The sequence below is a fragment of the Oncorhynchus mykiss genome, chromosome Y, assembly GCF_013265735.2.
Source record: "Oncorhynchus mykiss isolate Arlee chromosome Y, USDA_OmykA_1.1, whole genome shotgun sequence".
NCBI classification, from domain to species: domain Eukaryota; kingdom Metazoa; phylum Chordata; class Actinopteri; order Salmoniformes; family Salmonidae; genus Oncorhynchus; species Oncorhynchus mykiss.
Genome location: NC_048593.1, coordinates 40,309,189 through 40,328,471, shown reverse-complemented (window position 1 = coordinate 40,328,471; position 19,283 = coordinate 40,309,189). Strand labels below are relative to the sequence as shown.

Sequence of the window (19,283 nt, the reverse complement as noted above, 5' to 3'; positions counted from 1 at the left end):
TGTGAGAGACAGAAACAGAGAGACACAGAGAGAAGGACAGAGGGTGTGTGAGAGACAGAAACAGAGAGACACAGAGAGAAGGACAGAGGGTGTGTGAGAGACAGAAACAGAGAGACACAGAGAGAAGGACAGAGGGTGTGTGAGAGAGAGAAACAGAGAGACACAGAGAGAAGGACAGAGGGTGTGTGAGAGAGAAAATAGAGACACAGAGAGAAGGACAGAGGGTGTGAGAGAGAGAAACAGAAAGACACAGAGAGGACAGAGGGTGAGAGAGAGAGAAACAAGAGAGTGCAGTGATAATGTGTTAATTGTCAGAGAGCAATGAGTGACAGATTGTGTGTGAGAGAGAGAGAGAGAGAGTGGGGGAGGAGAGCAGTGGTCAGTGAGGCAACACTCAGCTCCCAGTAGTGGATGAATACAACAGAGTGAAGAACTCTCTCTCTCCTCTATTCTCTCTTCTCTCTTCTTCCTTCCATTCTTCCTTTCTTTCTCCTAATCCTTCACTGGTTATATCTGTTGGATTACTCTCCTGTCTTTCCTGGACTTTGTTTTGAGGAGAATATAACACACACGCAATTAGATTTTAGAGAGAGTGTGTGTGATTGGAGAAGAACTGCTCGTGTCGAAGAGGAATACACACTCGGCTGTCTCTCATACCGAGAGGAGAGAGAGAGAGAGAGCGAGAGAGAGAGAGAGAGAGACAGAGAGAGAGAGATGTCTGGAGTGTCTGGCTGAACAATCAAACAGAGATTGAGGGATGTGACAGAGAGGACTTCTTCAAGCAATAACAGGTCAGGATCTTTACTGTGTGTGTGTGTGTGTGTGTGTGTGTGTATGTGTGTGTGTGTGTGTGTGTGTGTGTGTGTATGTGTGTGTGTGTGTGTGTGTGTGTGTGTGTGTGTGTGTGTGTGTGTGTGTGTGTGTGTGTGTGTGACAGTAGAGAGGGGAGTAAGTCTTGACCAACAGTTATCCATGAACAGGTGATAAAAGTACTGAACTGATTGATACACAACAATGATGGGAGAAGGCTGGACAATCAATCTCTATCCACTCTCTTCCCTCCTCTCTCCCCTCCTCTCTCCCCTCCTCTCTCTCTTCCCCTCCATTCCCCCTTCCTCCCTCCCTCCCTCCTACCACCCTCCCCCACTCCCTCTCTCCCACCCTCCCCACTCTCTCCCCTCCCTCCCCCACTCCCTCTCTCTTCCCCTCCTCTCTCTCTACCCCTCCTCTCTCTCTACCCCTCCTCTCTCCCTCCCTCCCCCCTCCCTCCCTCTCTCTCCCTCTTGTTTCTTTCTTCTTTATTCACATCTTCTGCAGAATTCCAATCAATCCATGACCTCTCTCTCTCCCCCTCCCTCTCTCCCCCTCCCTCTCACCCTCCTTCTCTCTCTCTCCCTCTCCCTCCTTCTCTCCCTCCCTCTCACCCTCCCTCTCTCTCTCTCCCTCTCCCTCCTTCTCTCCCTCCCTCTCACCCTCCCTCTCTCTCTCTCCCTCTCCCTCCCTCTCTCCCTCCCTCTCTCCCTCCCTCTCTCTCTCTCCCCCTCCCTCTCTCCCTCCCCCTCCCTCTCTCCCTACCTCTCTCTCTCTCCCTCTCCCTCCTTCTCTCCCTCCCTCTCTCCCTCCCTCTCTCTCTCTCCCTCCCCCTCCCTCCCTCCTTCTCTCCCTCCCTCTCTCCCTCCCTCTCTCTCTCTTCCTTTCTCTGTCATTCACCCTTTTTCTTGTACTCACATCCTCTGTGGAATCCCAATTACTCTCCACATGACCTCTCTCTCTCTCTCTCTTATCCCTCGCTCTCTCTTTCACACTCTCTCTTTCTCACTGAGCTTGAGAGCTCTTTGTGTGTGTGTGTCTGATTGTGTGTGTGTGTGTGTCAGATTTTGTGTTTCTGTTTGTGTGTGTGTGTTTGTCTGATTTTGCATGTGTCTGTGTGTGTGTTTGATTGTGTGTGTGTGTCTGATTGTGTGTGTGTGTGTGTCGGATTGTGTGTGTGTGTGTCGGATTGTGTGTGTGTCTGATTGTTTGTGTGTATGTGTGTGTCTGATTGTGTGTGTGTGTGTGTGTCTGATTGTGTGTGTGTGTGTGTGTCTGTGTATGCACTTATGTGTCAAGGAGTCAATAGTAACTGTCCCTGCATCAGGTTAATTAATCCTAAATTAATTAACTGTAGTTCAGTTAACAAGCTCAAGAATTGATTCATTCATAAAAATGGACAAAAGCACTAGAATGACTGCACTTCCTCTGACGGAGAGAAAGAGGGGGATGGAGAGAGGGATGAAGAGAGGGATGAAGAGAGGGATGAAGAGAGGGATGAGGAGAGGGATGGAGAGAGGGATGAAGAGAGGAATGGAGAGAGGGATGGAGAGAGGGATGGAGAGAGGGATGGAGAGAGGGATGAAGAGAGGGATGGAGAGAGGGATGAAGACAGGAATGGAGAGAGGGATGGAGAGAGGGATGAAGAGAGGGATGATGAGAGGGATGGAGAGAGGGATGAAGAGAGGAATGGAGAGAGGGATGGAGAGAGGGATGGGGAGAGGGATGGAGAGAGGGATGAAGAGAGGAATGGAGAGAGGGATGGAGAGAGGGATGGAGAGAGGGATGAAGAGAGGGATGGAGAGAGGGATAAAGAGAGGGATGGAGAGAGGGATGGAGAGAGGGATGGAGAGAGGGATAAAGAGAGGGATGGAGAGAGGGATGAGGAGAGGGATGGAGAGAGGGATGGAGAGATGAATGGAGAGAGGAATGGAGAGAGGAATGGAGAGAGGGATGGAGAGAGGGATGGAGAGAGGGATGAGGAGAGGGATGAAGAGAGGGATGAAAAGAGGGATGAGGAGAGGGATGGAGAGAGGAATGGAGAGAGGGATGGAGAGAGGGATGAAGAGAGGGATGAAGAGAGGGATGAAGAGAGGGATGAGGAGAGGGATGGAGAGAGGGATGGAGAGAGGAATGGAGAGAGGAATGAAGAGAGGGATGGAGAGAGGGATAGAGAGAGGGATGGAGAGAGGGATAAAGAGAGGGATGGAGAGAGGGATAAAGAGAGGGATGTAGAGAGGGATGAACAGAGGGATGAAGAGAGGGATGGAGAGAGGGATGAAGAGAGGGATGGAGAGAGGGATGGAGAGAGCGATTGTAAACCAGGAATTCAGAGAAAAGAGGAAATGGACATAAAAAGAAGTGACCTCTAACTGATTTCATGGCTTAAAGGACAGCAGGGCAACTCTACCAGCACGCACGCACACACACACACACACACACACACACACACACACACACACACACACACACACACACACACACACACACACACACACACACACACACGGTCCCGTGGTCAAGGCTGAGGCCAGAATGTCATGACATTTAGACAAACGGTACCTGATCTATTATTCATGTTAATACCACAATAGAGTAAACAACAGAATGGCCTCCTCTCACACTATGAAGCATGTGTGTGTTCTTGCCACTAAAATCAGTTAAGGAGTAGAAAGCGTTGTAATGAGCCTGTTGCCTGGATACAAAAAGCATAATTAAGAGCAATTATCAGCCACTTCAGTTCACACCAACAAGGTTTATCAGACGGTTCATAGCAAAACAACATCAACAAATGAATACAGCAAAAGACAGAGGAACAAGAGAGAGTAGGAGGGAGAGGACCAGAGCCTACTTTAAACCAGAGTCCTATGGCACCCTATTCCCTATATATAGAGCACTACTTTAGACCAGAGCCCTATGGCACCCTATTCCCTATATAGTGCACTACTTTAGACCAGAGCCCTATGGCACCCTATTCCCTATATAGTGCACTACTTTAGACCAGAGCCCTATGGCACCCTTTTCCCTGTACAGAGCCTTGCAAAAGTATTCACCCCCCTTGGCGTTTTTCCTATTTTGTTGCCTTGCAACTTGTAATTTAAATAGATTTTTATTTGGATTTCATGTAAATACACAAATTGGTGAATTGAACTGAAAAAATATATATATATATATGAAAAACAGAAAAGTTCATATGTATTCACCCCCTTTGCTATGAAGCCTCTAAATAAGATCTGGTGCAACTAATTACCTTCAGAAGTCATATAATTAGTTAAATAAAGTCCAAATGTGTGCAATCTATGTGTCACATGATTGCAGTATCATACACCTGCTCTGAAAGGTCCCAGAGTCTGCAACACCACTAAGCAAGGGGCACCAACAAGCAAGCGGCACCATGAAGACCAAGGAGCTCTCCAAACAGGGTCACGGACAAAGTTGTTGAGAAGTACAGATCAGGGTTGGGTTATAAAAAGATATCCAAAACTTTGAACATCCCACTGAGCACCATTTAAATCCATTATTTAAACAATTGAAAGAATATGACACTACAACAAACCTGCCAAGAGAGGGCCGCCCACCAAAACTCACGGACCAGGCAAGGAGGGCATTGATCAGAGAGGCAACAAAGAGACCAAAGATAACCCTGAAGGAGCAGCAAAGCTCCACAGCGGAGATTGGAGTATCTGTCCGTAGGACCACTTTAAGCCGTACACTCCACAGAACTGGGCTATACGGAAGAGTGGTCAGAAAATAATAAGCAAACATATTTGGTGTTCACCAAAAGACATGTGGGAGACTCCTCAAACATATGGAAGAAGGTACTTTGGGCAGATGAGACTAAAATTGAGCTTTTTGGCCAACAAGGAAATCGCTATGTCTAGCGCAAACCCAACACCTCTCATCACCCCGAGAACATCATCCCCACAGTGCAGCATGGTGGTGGCAGCATCATGCTGTGGGGATGTTTTTCATCGGCAGGGACTGGGAAACTGGTCAGAATTGAAGGAATGATGATAAATACATGGACATTTTTGAGGGAAACCTGTTTCAGTAGAACAACATCAACACCTACATGTCATCTCTCTCTCAGTAGACTAGAACAAAAGCAAGCCTAGGGCTAGGAGGAACAGAGCTCATGTCACTTCTCACAATGAGAGATGGAGGGAGACTAAGAGAGAGGGACAGAGAATGATGGGGATGAGGAGAGACTATTTTATTGAACTTGAAAAGCAACAACATTTCAATAAAATAGTATGAAAACACTCCCGTCCCAACACAATGTGTACACTTAACGCCTACCCAATTATAGCAAGTAATTCCAGACAGTGTGGGAGATCACAGAGAGAGAGAGAGAGGACAGAGGGAGAGAGAGAGAGAGAGAAAGACAGAGAGAGGGAGAGAGAGTGAGAGCACAGGGAGAGAGAGTGAGAGGACAGAGAGAGAGAGAGAGAGAGAGATAGAGAGTGCGAGCAGGGTGGAGAGGGAGAGAGAGAGAGTGAGAACTACTGAGAGAGGGAGAGAGAGTGCAAGAAGGGTGGAGAGAGAGAGAGAGAGAGAGAGAGAGAGAGAGAGAGAGTGCGAGAAGGGAGGAGAGAGAGAGAGTGAGAACTACAGAGACACAAACGGACACACTGCAGGAATAGCAATAGGCAGCTGCAGCGAGGCAATGCGGATATGGATGTGAGGAAAGGATATGGAGAGAATGAGAGGTGAGCTGCCCGCTCTCCTCTATGTTAAATACACTCTCCTTTTGAAGTCTTCCACCTGTTCTCCCCTTCGATCTCTCCATTCCTCTAAGCTCAGAGAGGAAACTGCCTCTAAAGGTCTAGCTTTACAAACAGGGTTGCAAAAGTCTGGTAACCCCGGGTAAAATTTCCCCGGATTTCCAGAAGTCCCAGGTGGAAGATTCCTGAAATCAGGATGAACGTTGTCAGAAGTTACCACAATTTTTCAACATTACTTTGGACACTGAGTCTCTCTTTCAGTCTGGCCCTGTTAATACACTAGCATAGTTCTATTACTAGCCTAGTTATATTACTACCCTAGTTCTATTACTACAATAGCCTAGTTCTATTACTACACTAGTCTAGTTCTATTACTAGCATAGTTGTATTACTACACTACCCTAGTTCTATTACTACACTAGCCTAGTTATATTACTACACTAGCCCAGTTCTATTTCTACACTAGCCTAGTTCTATTACTACACTAGTTATATTACTACTAGCCTAGTTATTTTACTACACTAGCCTAGTTCTATTACTACACTAGCCTAGTTCTATTACTACACTAGTCTAGTTCTATTACTACACTAGTCTAGTTCTATTACTAGCCCAGTTCTATTTCTACACTAATCTAGTTATATTACTACACTAGTAGAGTTCTATTACTACACTAGTCTAGTTCTATTACTAGTCTAGTTATATTACTACACTAGCCTAGTTCTATTACTACACTAGTCTAGTTCTATTACTATCCTAGTTCTATTACTACACTAATCTAGTTCTATTACTACACTAGTCTAGTTCTATTACTACACTAGTCTAGTTATATTACTACACTAGTCTAGTTCTATTACTACACTAGTCTAGTTCTATTACTTGTCGTGGAAATTTCCTCTATTTACCAAATCATGGGAGCAAACCACACACTCAAGTCAGAGTTAGTTATAAAAGTTCATCTTTAATTATATAAGCTGTATAGCATTTTGACTTTCAACAGTTCAGTATCTCTAATGAACATGTACATGAACTTTCCTGCTCAAATTAACTGGTGTCACTTAAACAATCAAACCAAGAATCAATAGCCATCAGAATCTATTCTTACGATGTTTTATGATTCAGACATCCAGTCTCCCACAAATCTATGATGCCCACCTAGCGAATCAGCTGCTAGAAATACAGACAAACATGTACCTGAACAACGGTCAAAACAATTAGAGTAAGGTTATTGTATATTCAAACTAATAACGCAAATTTACGTTATTCTACAACAATCTACCTGCCTCCAGCAACTTTCCCTGACAATTAGCAGCCAACATAACAACTAACTCTCTTCCATACTTTCAACTAAACTTTCCTATTTATTTTTCCCCCAGTGGGCAAAAATATAACCCCTCTCATTTCAACGTTTTTTCCTTACCTCTATCGTAAGATTAAAACCCCAACTTTATAACTTTCTCTTTGCTCTCCACACTTATGAAATGTATCCTATTTCTTTAAAAATAACAGGCAGCGCCAAACTTATAACATGCATCAGTCAATCTATAAGAATGAAAAACATTTCGGTAACCACTTTCCATTGCCATTCTCTCCCCGCTATTATTCAGAATTTCTTTAACTTCGGTAACTGTCTTCTCTATTGATACAGTAATTTAAATACGACCCAATTCTCAATACATTATTCCAGCAGATAATTTACTGAACAGACATCGTCTTGCATCAGAATTCGCTTCGTTATTATGTTAAATTGAATTAGTCTATCAATTTAACCTAAACAATCTATTGAAAATGTTCAATTTATCTCTTATACAAACACTAGCGACCATAACTTTCCAGGCAAAACATACAAATAGATTATTTACAATCAAAAACTCTGAATTCAGCCAGCGCCATGACTGGGAATGGAACGCGGGACTCCCGCGTTGCAGGCGAGAATTCTACCACTGAACCACTAATGCTATGTTGAAAATCTAAACCCCATCTACAAAGTAAAATCAAAACACGTCACTATCGGTAATTCCCAGAAGAATAATAGCCCAATTTTAATAGTACAAACTTTACTCCAGCTAAATTCCAAATGAAGATATTAGCAATCAAAGAATAAAATCGACATTAATGACTAGGAAAAGATATTGCGCCTTTTAATTAAAGTAAAAGTAGACTATGCAAAGTATTTCAATTACTTTACACATTAATCACGCAATGATAATTAGTTTGATGGAAAACATTAGGCTTTGTACAACATTATAAATTACATCGAGCATCCCTCGAATTCTCTTTAACTTTATGGAAAACAGTTTATTCAATAAATCCCGCAACTTCTCTCATACTGGGAAGAAAAATGATAACATGTTCAGACCTTAAGGGCAGTTTAATTTGAAACGTTTCACCCAGACGGAGATAATCCAATATGCGTTTTATAGTTACATCGTTAGGGTAAGATAACCAAAAAGTGGACACACTCTAATCAGTTTCTAGAGCTCAATTTCCCAGATTTTGTAGATTATTTTAATAGTGCTTAAAAACTTCATCTTTATCAAATTATCCATTTAAGATATCAACTCAAAACCTACGTACGTCTACGAATGGGTGGTTTAAATTGTATCTAATCATTCTACGCATTACTTTATACACATATACCATTTATCATAATTTCAAATAATTCACAGAATCCATATAAAACTTTAAAAATCTTAGGTACTCACACAGAACTTTCAGGATCATCCACACAGGATTGTTCAGATTTTCACATAGAACTGGTCAGGCGTCCACACAGGACATCAAAAGGTTTTCCCACACAGAGTCAACCCTACCCCGCTCACACAGAACGACAACTATTACCTAGTGATCCCATAACAAAACACAGAGTAACCCAGGGCATACCTGGCTAGCACATTTAAAATAATTGGAATTCACCACATCTGAGGGTCACTTAGACAAATCACACAGACGCACAGAATGAGGTCCTTCTTCCAATAGGGCTTCACCAAGTGCCGTGTTTCACCTAGAACACACAGTCACCCTGGGTCCTCACCCCGACAGACCTCACCAAATCCCCACTGTGATCAATTCAGTGTTAGGAGGGCTCTTGGTCACTGGCAACCGGACAGTGCAGAGTATCTTTTGAGTCCACAAAACCCCCAGATTACTCTCCTCTGACTCGGCCCTGCTTAGGCCGCCAAGGTGCCTTCCTTACAAAGGAATTCACGATCAGAGTATACGTAACAGGCATAATTAAAAAACTCGACTTCAAATCTGTGTGTGGTTCGCTCACCTTTTTCTTTAAAAAAACTCAGTTCGAGATGTGGTATCCACTCGGCTCGCTTCCTCTCAGATCAAAAGTTGGTCCATCTGCTTCGTTTCCCGAAGTGTGGTTCTCCCTGAGATCCCAAGTTTAAGGGGGATCCCTCGTGCACGATTTATTTACCTAGATCGTAGGAACAGTCACCGAGTGAAGATTCACATCCCATCCTCGTCGCCAAATGTCGTGGAAATTTCCTCTATTTACCAAATCATGGGAGCAAACCACACACACAAGTCAGAGTTAGTTATAAAAGTCCATCTTTAATTATATAAGCTCTATAGCATTTTGACTTTCAACAGTTCAGTATCTCTAATGAAAAGTTGAGAGTCCCCACACAATGGCAAAATGGGATCCTTTATAGCAAAGATCACACATAGTCAGACAGCATAGACATAATTCATCGTTCAGCTTTGTCTCCTTTCCCAAACCCCAGAACCATAAACCAATCCTCCATATCAACAGGCATATATCAAATTGTCATTTAGATATAACCCACTCTAAATACAAACTCACGGAGAGGAGAGTGAGGCTATAGGTTAAGATAAAAGGGAGCATGAGAATGATTCCAGACACTGCCACCCTCCTTTCCCCACTAGAAAAAGGTAGGGAGTAAAAGATATGTTTACACATGATGACACTTTGACCTCTCCCCTCTCAGTGGCACATGCAACTTAGTCTTGACATAGAACAGATAACTGCAACCTCGCCACAGTATTATACAAAAATACCATTCTGATGAGAATTAACTTACACACATTTGATAAATATAAAACATCTTACATATGTTACCAACAAATTCTGAATCTTCCACGACATACTACACTAGTCTAGTTCTATTACTAGCCCAGTTATATTACTACTAGTCTAGTTCTATTACTACTAGCCTAGTTCTATTACTATCCTAGTTATATTACCACTAGCCTAGTTCTATTACTAGCCTAGTTATATTACTACTAGTCTAGTTCTATTACTAGCCTAGTTATATTACTACTAGTCTAGTTCTATTACTACACTAGTATTGTTATATTACTACACTAGTCTAGTTCTATTACTACACTAGTCTAGTTCTATTACTACACTAGTCTAGTTATATTACTACACTAGTCTAGTTCTATTACTACTAGTGTAGTTCTATTACTACACTAGTCTAGTTCTATTACTACACTAGTCTAGTTCTATTACTACACTAGTCTAGTTATATTACTACACTAGTTTAGTTATATTACTACACTAGTCTAGTTCTATTACTACACTAGTCTAGTTATATTACTACACTAGTCTAGTTCTATTACTACTAGTGTAGTTCTATTACTACACTAGTCTTGTTATATTACTACACTAGTCTAGTTCTATTACTACCCTAGTCTTTTTCTACTACTACACTAGCCTAGTTCTATTACTAGCCCAGTTATATTACTACACTAGTTATATTACTACACTAGGCTAGTTCTATTACAAACCTAGTTATATTACTACACTAGCCTAGTTCTATTACTAGCCTAGTTCTATTACTACACTAGCCTAGTTCTTATACTAGCCTGTATTTTATAATGATCCTCTTGTCAGTACAGCATGTTTGTATATATTTGTCTCTATTTGTTGATCCATTATTTAACCAGGGAAGTCACATTGAGGCTGACATCTCTGTTTCAAGTGAGTCCTGCTTTGTATCTGGGATCCACCCTTAATGTTCTCTTAATTTAACTTAATTGATGCGTTTACGTCATTGGTCACGAGGCTATGAATTCACCACACTATCAGGCACAGTAACAACCTATTTCTCCTCTCGCTCAGATCTGTCCATTCCGATCGTCAGGATGTCCGGTATGGACCTCTCATTGGAGGAGCTGAACAGAACCGAAATCTCCCCAGACAACGGAAACTTCCTGAGGTTCTCCCCCACCTCCGTTTCCACTGCAGCCGCGGCGGGGACAGGGTTGTCGTCGGGGCGACAGGAGAATGTTTATGTGTACGTGTGGATCTTCCTGAGTCTGCTGGTGTTCCTGCTGTCGATGATCATCATCTCCCTCCACAGGCTAAAGAATGTCATTACATCCTCCTCCTCTTTGCCTGACTGCAGCAGTGAGGGGGGCAGCTCATTCACCAACATGGAGATCTGTAGTATATCTTCACAGAGGTCAACCGTGTCCTCACTGTCAATTTGAGAGACACACACACACACACACACATACATACACACACACACACACACACACACACACTCCTGTAAACAAGCTTTTCAGTTGGACCATATGGGACTTTACACTGTGTTAAGGCGGTAGCTTGAACTGAACTCTGAACCCTCTGTGACTTCTCCTTTTGGCTCATGGGAAACATAGTTCACTGTGTAAAGAGCAGATCCAGGAAGAGAGAGAGAGAGATAAAAAACGTTTTCCTTACGGTGTGAAACTAATGAAACACCAGTCGTCTGTTTCGATTCTCGCATCCATGGAATACAACTTTAGAATCTTAGAAGTCCTCCGAAAAGTTAGCCGGGTTCTACTCTTATCTAGTGTCGCTTTCAGTGTGATTTATATCGGTCTTTCTCTTTTTATTGGAAATAGGAAACGACCGCTTCTGTTACTAATTCCACATGGATAAACATTATGTGACTGATATGTTTATCTCAGATAACACATCTCATCCAGCTTTAATTCAGAGTTCATCTTTCTCTGGCTGTGTACAAAATGGTACCATATTCCCTTTATAATTGGCTCTGGCCAACAGTAGTGTTATCTATAGGGAATAGGGGCCATTTCAGATTTGTCCCCAATGCTGATTTCTCTTCTGTAATATCCTAAATCTTTACTGTTTCCAGGGCAACCTGTACTAACCTGATTTTAGTGCGAAGTATAGTTCTTTCTGTAATGTCAAAATATCTCTACTGTTTCCAGGGCAACCTGTACTAACCTGTTTTAACTGTGAAGTATAGTTCTTTCTGTAATAACAAAATATCTCTACTTTTTCCAGGGCAACCTGTACTAACCTGTTTTAACTGTGAAGTGCATACTGAACCAGACCTCATATTTGATTATTTTGAAAGTATTGAATTGTAATGGACTGGATATCGAGAAGGTTCAACAATAAAAAATATTAACATTTGTAATATCACTCTTTGTTTGAAGGTATGATCCCACAACTGGCCTCATTTCCTGCCTGACATTGTTATGGACAAAAACAACATGAGTAAGAACAAAAATAAAGGGGAAAAAGACAATAAAGCCAGAGTATTCTCTCCCAGGGAACAGCGTCCTCATACCATAAAGCCAGAGTATTCTCTCCCAGGGAACAGCGGCCTCATACCATAAAGCCAGAGTATTCTCTCCCAGGGAACAGCGGCCTCATACCATAAAGCCAGAGTATTCTCTCCCAGGGAACAGTGGCCTAATGCCATAAAGCCAGAGTATTCTCTCCCAGGGAACAGCGTCCTCATACCATAAAGCCAGAGTATTCTCTCCCAGGGAACAGCGGCCTCATACCATAAAGCCAGAGTATTCTCTCCCAGGGAACAGCGGCCTAATGCCATAAAGCCAGAGTATTCTCTCCCAGGGAACAGTGGCCTAATGCCATAAAGCCAGAGTATTCTCTCCCAGGGAACAGCGGCCTTATGCCATAAAGCCAGAGTATTCTCTCCCAGGGAACAGCGTCCTCATACCATAAAGCCAGAGTATTCTCTCCCAGGGAACAGCGGCCTCATACCATAAAGCCAGAGTATTCTCTCCCAGGGAACAGCGGCCTCATACCATAAAGCCAGAGTATTCTCTCCCAGGGAACAGCGGCCTAATGCCATAAAGCCAGAGTATTCTCTCCCAGGGATCAGTGGCCTAAATGCCATAAAGCCAGAGTATTCTCTCCCAGGGATCAGTGGCCTTATGCCATAAAGCCAGAGTATTCTCTCCCAGGGAACAGCGGCCTAATGCCATAAAGCCAGAGTATTCTCTCCCAGGGATCAGTGGCCTTATGCCATAAAGCCAGAGTATTCTCTCCCAGGGAACAGCGGCCTTATTGGCCATACATTCTGAGAGCTCCTCTTGATGCCCTTCCAGTTGATTTGACCCGAAACATCTTTATTCAGCTAGTGTTACGTTGCATGTAGTCAGTATTTGAGAAGACCCTGATGTTGCTTTGGTCAGTCCACCATTTCATCTTTGGGTTTTGAATCTATAAAAGAAGACGTCAGCTCTCTCTTAGTCTTTTCTGCAGCCATCTTCTATAAAGGTATTTGATGTTGTAACGTTCTCCTTCGTGCAGCTTACCCATTTCTTCTCATCAACGTCTTCATTTGTCTACCACTCTCTCATCCTCAACTCTCTGATATCAGCTCTTCTCTAGCCAAATGTATACCTGGTTCTAACATACGTCTGTTGCCCTGATCTTATCTACATTCTGATTCTGCCCACATTTGTCGACAGGTGTAGACAATCAAAAGACACATTGTGATCCGATTGTGATTAGATCTTCCTAAACACCTCCGGAGGTAGTTGAAGAACAGTATATCCTTGAAGTGTAAAGGAATCCTGACAACGTATACAGTTTGCCAGCGCCACGTTGTTCCCTCCCTCTCAGTATAATCCTACGGGCCAGTTGAGGTATTAATTATGGACAACGATGCCACTGTAATTCCTCCAGAATGAAGATCATGGTCTTCATTAGAAAGCACCTGCAAACTGACACTGTTGTTGAATCCAATGCCCAATTCATTCAGAGCTGGACACAGTATTTAGTGACCATACCACCACCAGCCCACTGTTTATTCTGGACAGTGATGTGACAATATTGAGGAAAAGTTTTTATAAACGGTTTTATAAACGTTGGACATGTGAATAGTCAAATTCAGTTGATATCAGATAAGAAAATAATACTGTGATAAAATACAGTAACTTGTCTGTGGAAAAGTTTGAAAAGTCATTATACCTTGATATAAAGGTACAGGGGAACATTATACCTTGATATAAAGGTACAGGGGAACATTATACCTTGATATAAAGGTACAGGGGAACATTATACCTCCACATTATACCTTGATATAAAGGTACAGGGGAACATTATACCTTGATATAAAGGTACAGGGGAACATTATACCTTGATATAAAGGTACAGGGGAACATTATACCTCCACATTATACCTTGATCTAAAGGTACAGGGGAACATTATACCTCCACATTATACCTTGATATAAAGGTACAGGGGAACATTATACATCCACATTATACCTTGATCTAAAGGTAGAGGGGAACATTATACCTCCACATTATACCTTGATCTAAAGGTACAGGGGAACATTATACCTTGATATAAAGGTACAGGGGAACATTATACCTCCACATTATACCTTGATATAAAGGTACAGGGGAACAGTATACCTTGAAATAAAGGTACAGGGGAACATTATACCTTGATGTAAAGGTACAGGGGAACATTATACCTCTACATTATACCTTGATATAAAGGTACAGGGGAACATTATACCTTGATATAAAGATACAGGGGAACACTATACCTTGATATAAATGTATAGGGGAACATTATACCTTGATCTAAAGGTACAGGGGAACATTATACCTCTACATTATACCTTGATATAAAGGTACAGGGGAACATTATACCTTGATATAAAGGTACAGGGGAACATTATACCTTGATATAAAGGTACAGGGGAACATTATACCTCCACATTATACATTGATCTAAAGGTACAGGGGAACATTATACCTCCACATTATACCTTGATATGAAGGTACAGGGGAACATTATACCTTGATGTAAAGGTACAGGGGAACATTATACCTTGATGTAAAGGTACAGGGGAACAGTATACCTTGATATAAAGGTACAGGGGAACATTGTACCTTGATGTAAAGGTACAGGGGAACATTATACCTCCACATTATACCTTGATATAAAGGTACAGGGGAACATTATACCTTGATATAAAGGTACAGGGGAACATTATACCTCCACATTATACATTGATCTAAAGATACAGGTGAACATTATACCTCCACATTATACCTTGATATAAAGGTACAGGGGAACATTATACCTTGATATAAAGGTACAGGGGAACATTATACCTTGATATAAAGGTACAGGGGAACATTATACCTCCACATTATACCTTGATATTAAGGTACAGGGGAACATTATACCTCCACATTATACCTTGATATAAAGGTACAGGGGAACATTATACCTGCACATTATACCTTGATCTAAGGGTACAGGGGAACATTATACCTCCACAGTATAACTTGATATAAAGGTACAGGGGAACATTATATCCTGATATAAAGGTACAGGGGAACATTATACCTTGATATAAAGGTACAGGGGAACATTATACCTCCACATTATACCTTGATATAAAGGTACAGGGGAACATTATACCTCCACATTATACCTTGATATAAAGGTACAGGGGAACATTATACCTCCACATTATACCTTGATATAAAGGTACAGGGGAACATTATACCTCTACATTATACCTTGATATAAAGGTACAGGGGAACATTATATCTCCACATTATACCTTGATCTAAAGGTACAGGGGAACATTATACCTTGATATAAAGGTACAGGGGAACATTATACCTTGATATAAAGGTACAGGGGAACATTATTACTCCACATTATACCTTGATATAAAGGTACAGGGGAACATTATACCTTGATATAAAGGTACAGGGGAACATTATACCTTGATATAAAGGTACAGGGGAACATTATACCTCCACATTATGCCTTGATATAAAGGTACAGGGGAACATTATACCTTGATATAAAGGTACAGGGGAACATTATACCTTGATATAAAGGTACAGGGGAACATTATACCTCCACATTATACCTTGATCTAAAGGTACAGGGGAACATTATACCTCCACATTATACCTTGATATAAAGGTACAGGGGAACATTATACCTCCACATTATACCTTGATATGAAGGTACAGGGGAACATTATACCTTGATGTAAAGGTACAGGGGAACATTATACCTTGATGTAAAGGTACAGGGGAACAGTATACCTTGATATAAAGGTACAGGGGAACATTGTACCTTGATGTAAAGGTACAGGGGAACATTATACCTCCACATTATACCTTGATATAAAGGTACAGGGGAACATTATACCTTGATATAAAGGTACAGGGGAACATTATACCTCCACATTATACATTGATCTAAAGATACAGGTGAACATTATACCTCCACATTATACCTTGATATAAAGGTACAGGGGAACATTATACCTTGATATAAAGGTACAGGGGAACATTATACCTTGATATAAAGGTACAGGGGAACATTATACCTCCACATTATACCTTGATATTAAGGTACAGGGGAACATTATACCTCCACATTATACCTTGATATAAAGGTACAGGGGAACATTATACCTGCACATTATACCTTGATCTAAAGGTACAGGGGAACATTATACCTCCACAGTATAACTTGATATAAAGGTACAGGGGAACATTATATCCTGATATAAAGGTACAGGGGAACATTATACCTTGATATAAAGGTACAGGGGAACATTATACCTCCACATTATACCTTGATATAAAGGTACAGGGGAACATTATACCTCCACATTATACCTTGATATAAAGGTACAGGGGAACATTATACCTCTACATTATACCTTGATATAAAGGTACAGGGGAACATTATATCTCCACATTATACCTTGATCTAAAGGTACAGGGGAACATTATACCTTGATATAAAGGTACAGGGGAACATTATACCTCCACATTATACCTTGATATAAAGGTACAGGGGAACATTATACCTCCACATTATACCTTGATCTAAAGGTAGAGGGGAACATTATACCTCCACATTATACCTTGATCTAAAGGTACAGGGGAACATTATACCTTGATATAAAGGTACAGGGGAACATTATACCTCCACATTATACCTTGATATAAAGGTACAGGGGAACAGTATACCTTGAAATAAAGGTACAGGGGAACATTATACCTTGATGTAAAGGTACAGGGGAACATTATACCTCTACATTATACCTTGATATAAAGGTACAGGGGAACATTATACCTTGATATAAAGATACAGGGGAACACTATACCTTGATATAAATGTATAGGGGAACATTATACCTTGATCTAAAGGTACAGGGGAACATTATACCTCTACATTATACCTTGATATAAAGGTACAGGGGAACATTATACCTTGATATAAAGGTACAGGGGAACATTATACCTTGATATAAAGGTACAGGGGAACATTATACCTCCACATTATACATTGATCTAAAGGTACAGGGGAACATTATACCTCCACATTATACCTTGATATGAAGGTACAGGGGAACATTATACCTTGATGTAAAGGTACAGGGGAACTGTAACGGTCTTCTAGGTGTGAAGGAGAGTCGGACCAAAATGCGGCGTGTAGATTGCGATCCATGTTTATTGTGACTATAGCAACATGAATCCAAATACAAACAGTGCAAAATAATAAACGTAATGAAAACCGAAACAGCCTAAACTGGTGCAAACTAACACTAAGGACAATCACCCACGACAAACTCAAAGAATATGGCTGCCTAAATATGGTTCCCAATCAGAGACAACGATAAACACCTGCCTCTGATTGAGAACCACTTCAGACAGCCATAGACTTAGCTAGAACACCCCACTAGCTACAATCCCCACACATACACACCACATACAAAAACCCATGCCACACCCTGGCCTGACCAAATAAATAAAGATAAACACAAAATACTTTGACCAGGGTGTGACAGAACCCCCCCCCTAAGGTGCGGACTCCCGAACGCACCTCAAAACAATAGGGAGGGTCCGGGTGGGCGTCTGTCCATGGTGGCGGCTCCGGTGCGGGACGTGGACCCCACTCAATCAATGTCTTAGTCCCTTCTCCTCGCGTCCCTGGATAGTCCACCCTCGCCGCCGACCATGGCCTAGTAGTCCTCACCCAGAACCCCACTGGACTGAGGAGCAGATCGGGACTGAGGGGCAGCTCGGGACTGAGGCAGCTCGGGACTGAGGGGAAGCTCAGGAGTGAGAGGAAGCTCAGGAGTGAGAGGAAGCTCAGGCAGGTTGATGAATCTACCTGGCTGGCTGGTGGTTTCGGCAGATCCTGGCTGACTGGCAGATCTGGAAGAGTCTGGTCGACTGGCAGATCTGGAAGAGTCTGGTCGACTGGCAGATCTGGAAGAGTCTGGTCGACTGGCAGATCTGGAAGAGTCTGGTCGACTGGCAGATCTGGAAGAGTCTGGTCGACTGGCAGATCTGGAAGAGTCTGGTCGACTGGCAGATCTGGAAGAGTCTGGTCGACTGGCAGATCTGGAAGAGTCTGGTCGACTGGCGGATCTGGAAGAGTCTGGTCGACTGGCGGATCTGGAAGAGTCTGGTCGACTGGCGGATCTGGAAGAGTCTGGTCGACTGGCGGATCTGGAAGATTCTGGTCGACTGGCAGATCTGGAAGAGTCTGGTCGACTGGCAGATCTGGAAGAGTCTGGTCGACTGGCAGATCTGGGAGAGTCTGGTCGACTGGCAGATCTGGGAGAGTCTGGTCGACTGGCAGATCTGGAAGAGTCTGGTCGACTGGCAGATCTGGCTGCTCCATGCTGACTGGCTGCTCCATGATGACTGGCAGCTCTGGCTGCTCCATGCTGACTGGCTGCTCCATGCTGACTGGCAGCTCTGGCTGCTCCATGCTGACTGGCTGCTCCATGCTGACTGGCAGCTCTGGCTGCTCCATGCTGACTGGCTGCTCCATGCTGACTGGCAGCTCTGGCTGCTCCATGCTGACTGGCTGCTCCATGCTGACTGGCTGCTCTGGCTGCTCCATGCTGACTGGCTGCTCCATGCTGACTGGCTGCTCCATGCTGACTGGCGGCCCTGGCTGCTCCATGCTGACTGGCGGCCCTGGCTGCTCCATGCTGACTGGCGGCCCTGGCTGCTCCATGCTGACTGGCGGCCCTGGCTGCTCCATGCTAACTGGCAGCTCTGGCGGCTCCTTGCAGACTGGCAGCTCTGGCGGCTCCTTGCAGACTGGCAGCTTTGGCGGCATCCTGCAGACAGGCAGCTCTGGCGGCTCCTTGCAGACTGGCAGCTCCTTACAGACTGGCAGCTCTATGCAGACTGGCAGCTCCTTGCAGACTGGCAGCTCCTTGCAGACTGGCAGCTCCTTGCAGACTGGCAGCTCTATGCTAACTGGCAGCTCTATGCTAACTGGCAGCTCTATGCTAACTGGCAGCTCTATGCTAACTGGCAGCTCTGAACAGGCGGGAGACTCCGGCAGCGCTGTAGAGAAGGAAGGCTCTAACAGCGCTAAACAGGCGGGAGACTCCGACAGCGCTGGAGAGGAGGAGGGCTCCGACAGCGCTGGACAGGCGAGGCGCACTATAGGCCTGATGCGTGGTGCTGGCACTGGTGGT

At 43.1% G+C, this 19,283-nt stretch overlaps 1 protein-coding gene across 1 annotated transcript; it reads left to right on the top strand.

Moving 5' to 3' along the window:
- Window positions 1-235: 235 nt before the first annotated feature.
- LOC110510250 (serine-rich and transmembrane domain-containing protein 1) lies at window positions 236-11,946 on the top strand. The gene is made up of 2 exons (XM_036968182.1): window positions 236-791; window positions 10,630-11,946. The coding sequence occupies exon 2, from the start codon at window positions 10,653-10,655 to the stop codon at window positions 10,998-11,000; it is 348 nt and encodes a 115-aa protein (XP_036824077.1). The 5' UTR covers window positions 236-791; window positions 10,630-10,652; the 3' UTR covers window positions 11,001-11,946.
- The last annotated feature ends 7,337 nt before the right edge of the window (window positions 11,947-19,283 follow it).

Bases quoted from the DNA above. Each gene is read 5' to 3' on its own strand.
- LOC110510250 (XM_036968182.1), top strand. From the start codon at position 10,653: ATGTCCGGTATGGACCTCTCATTGGAGGAGCTGAACAGAACCGAAATC.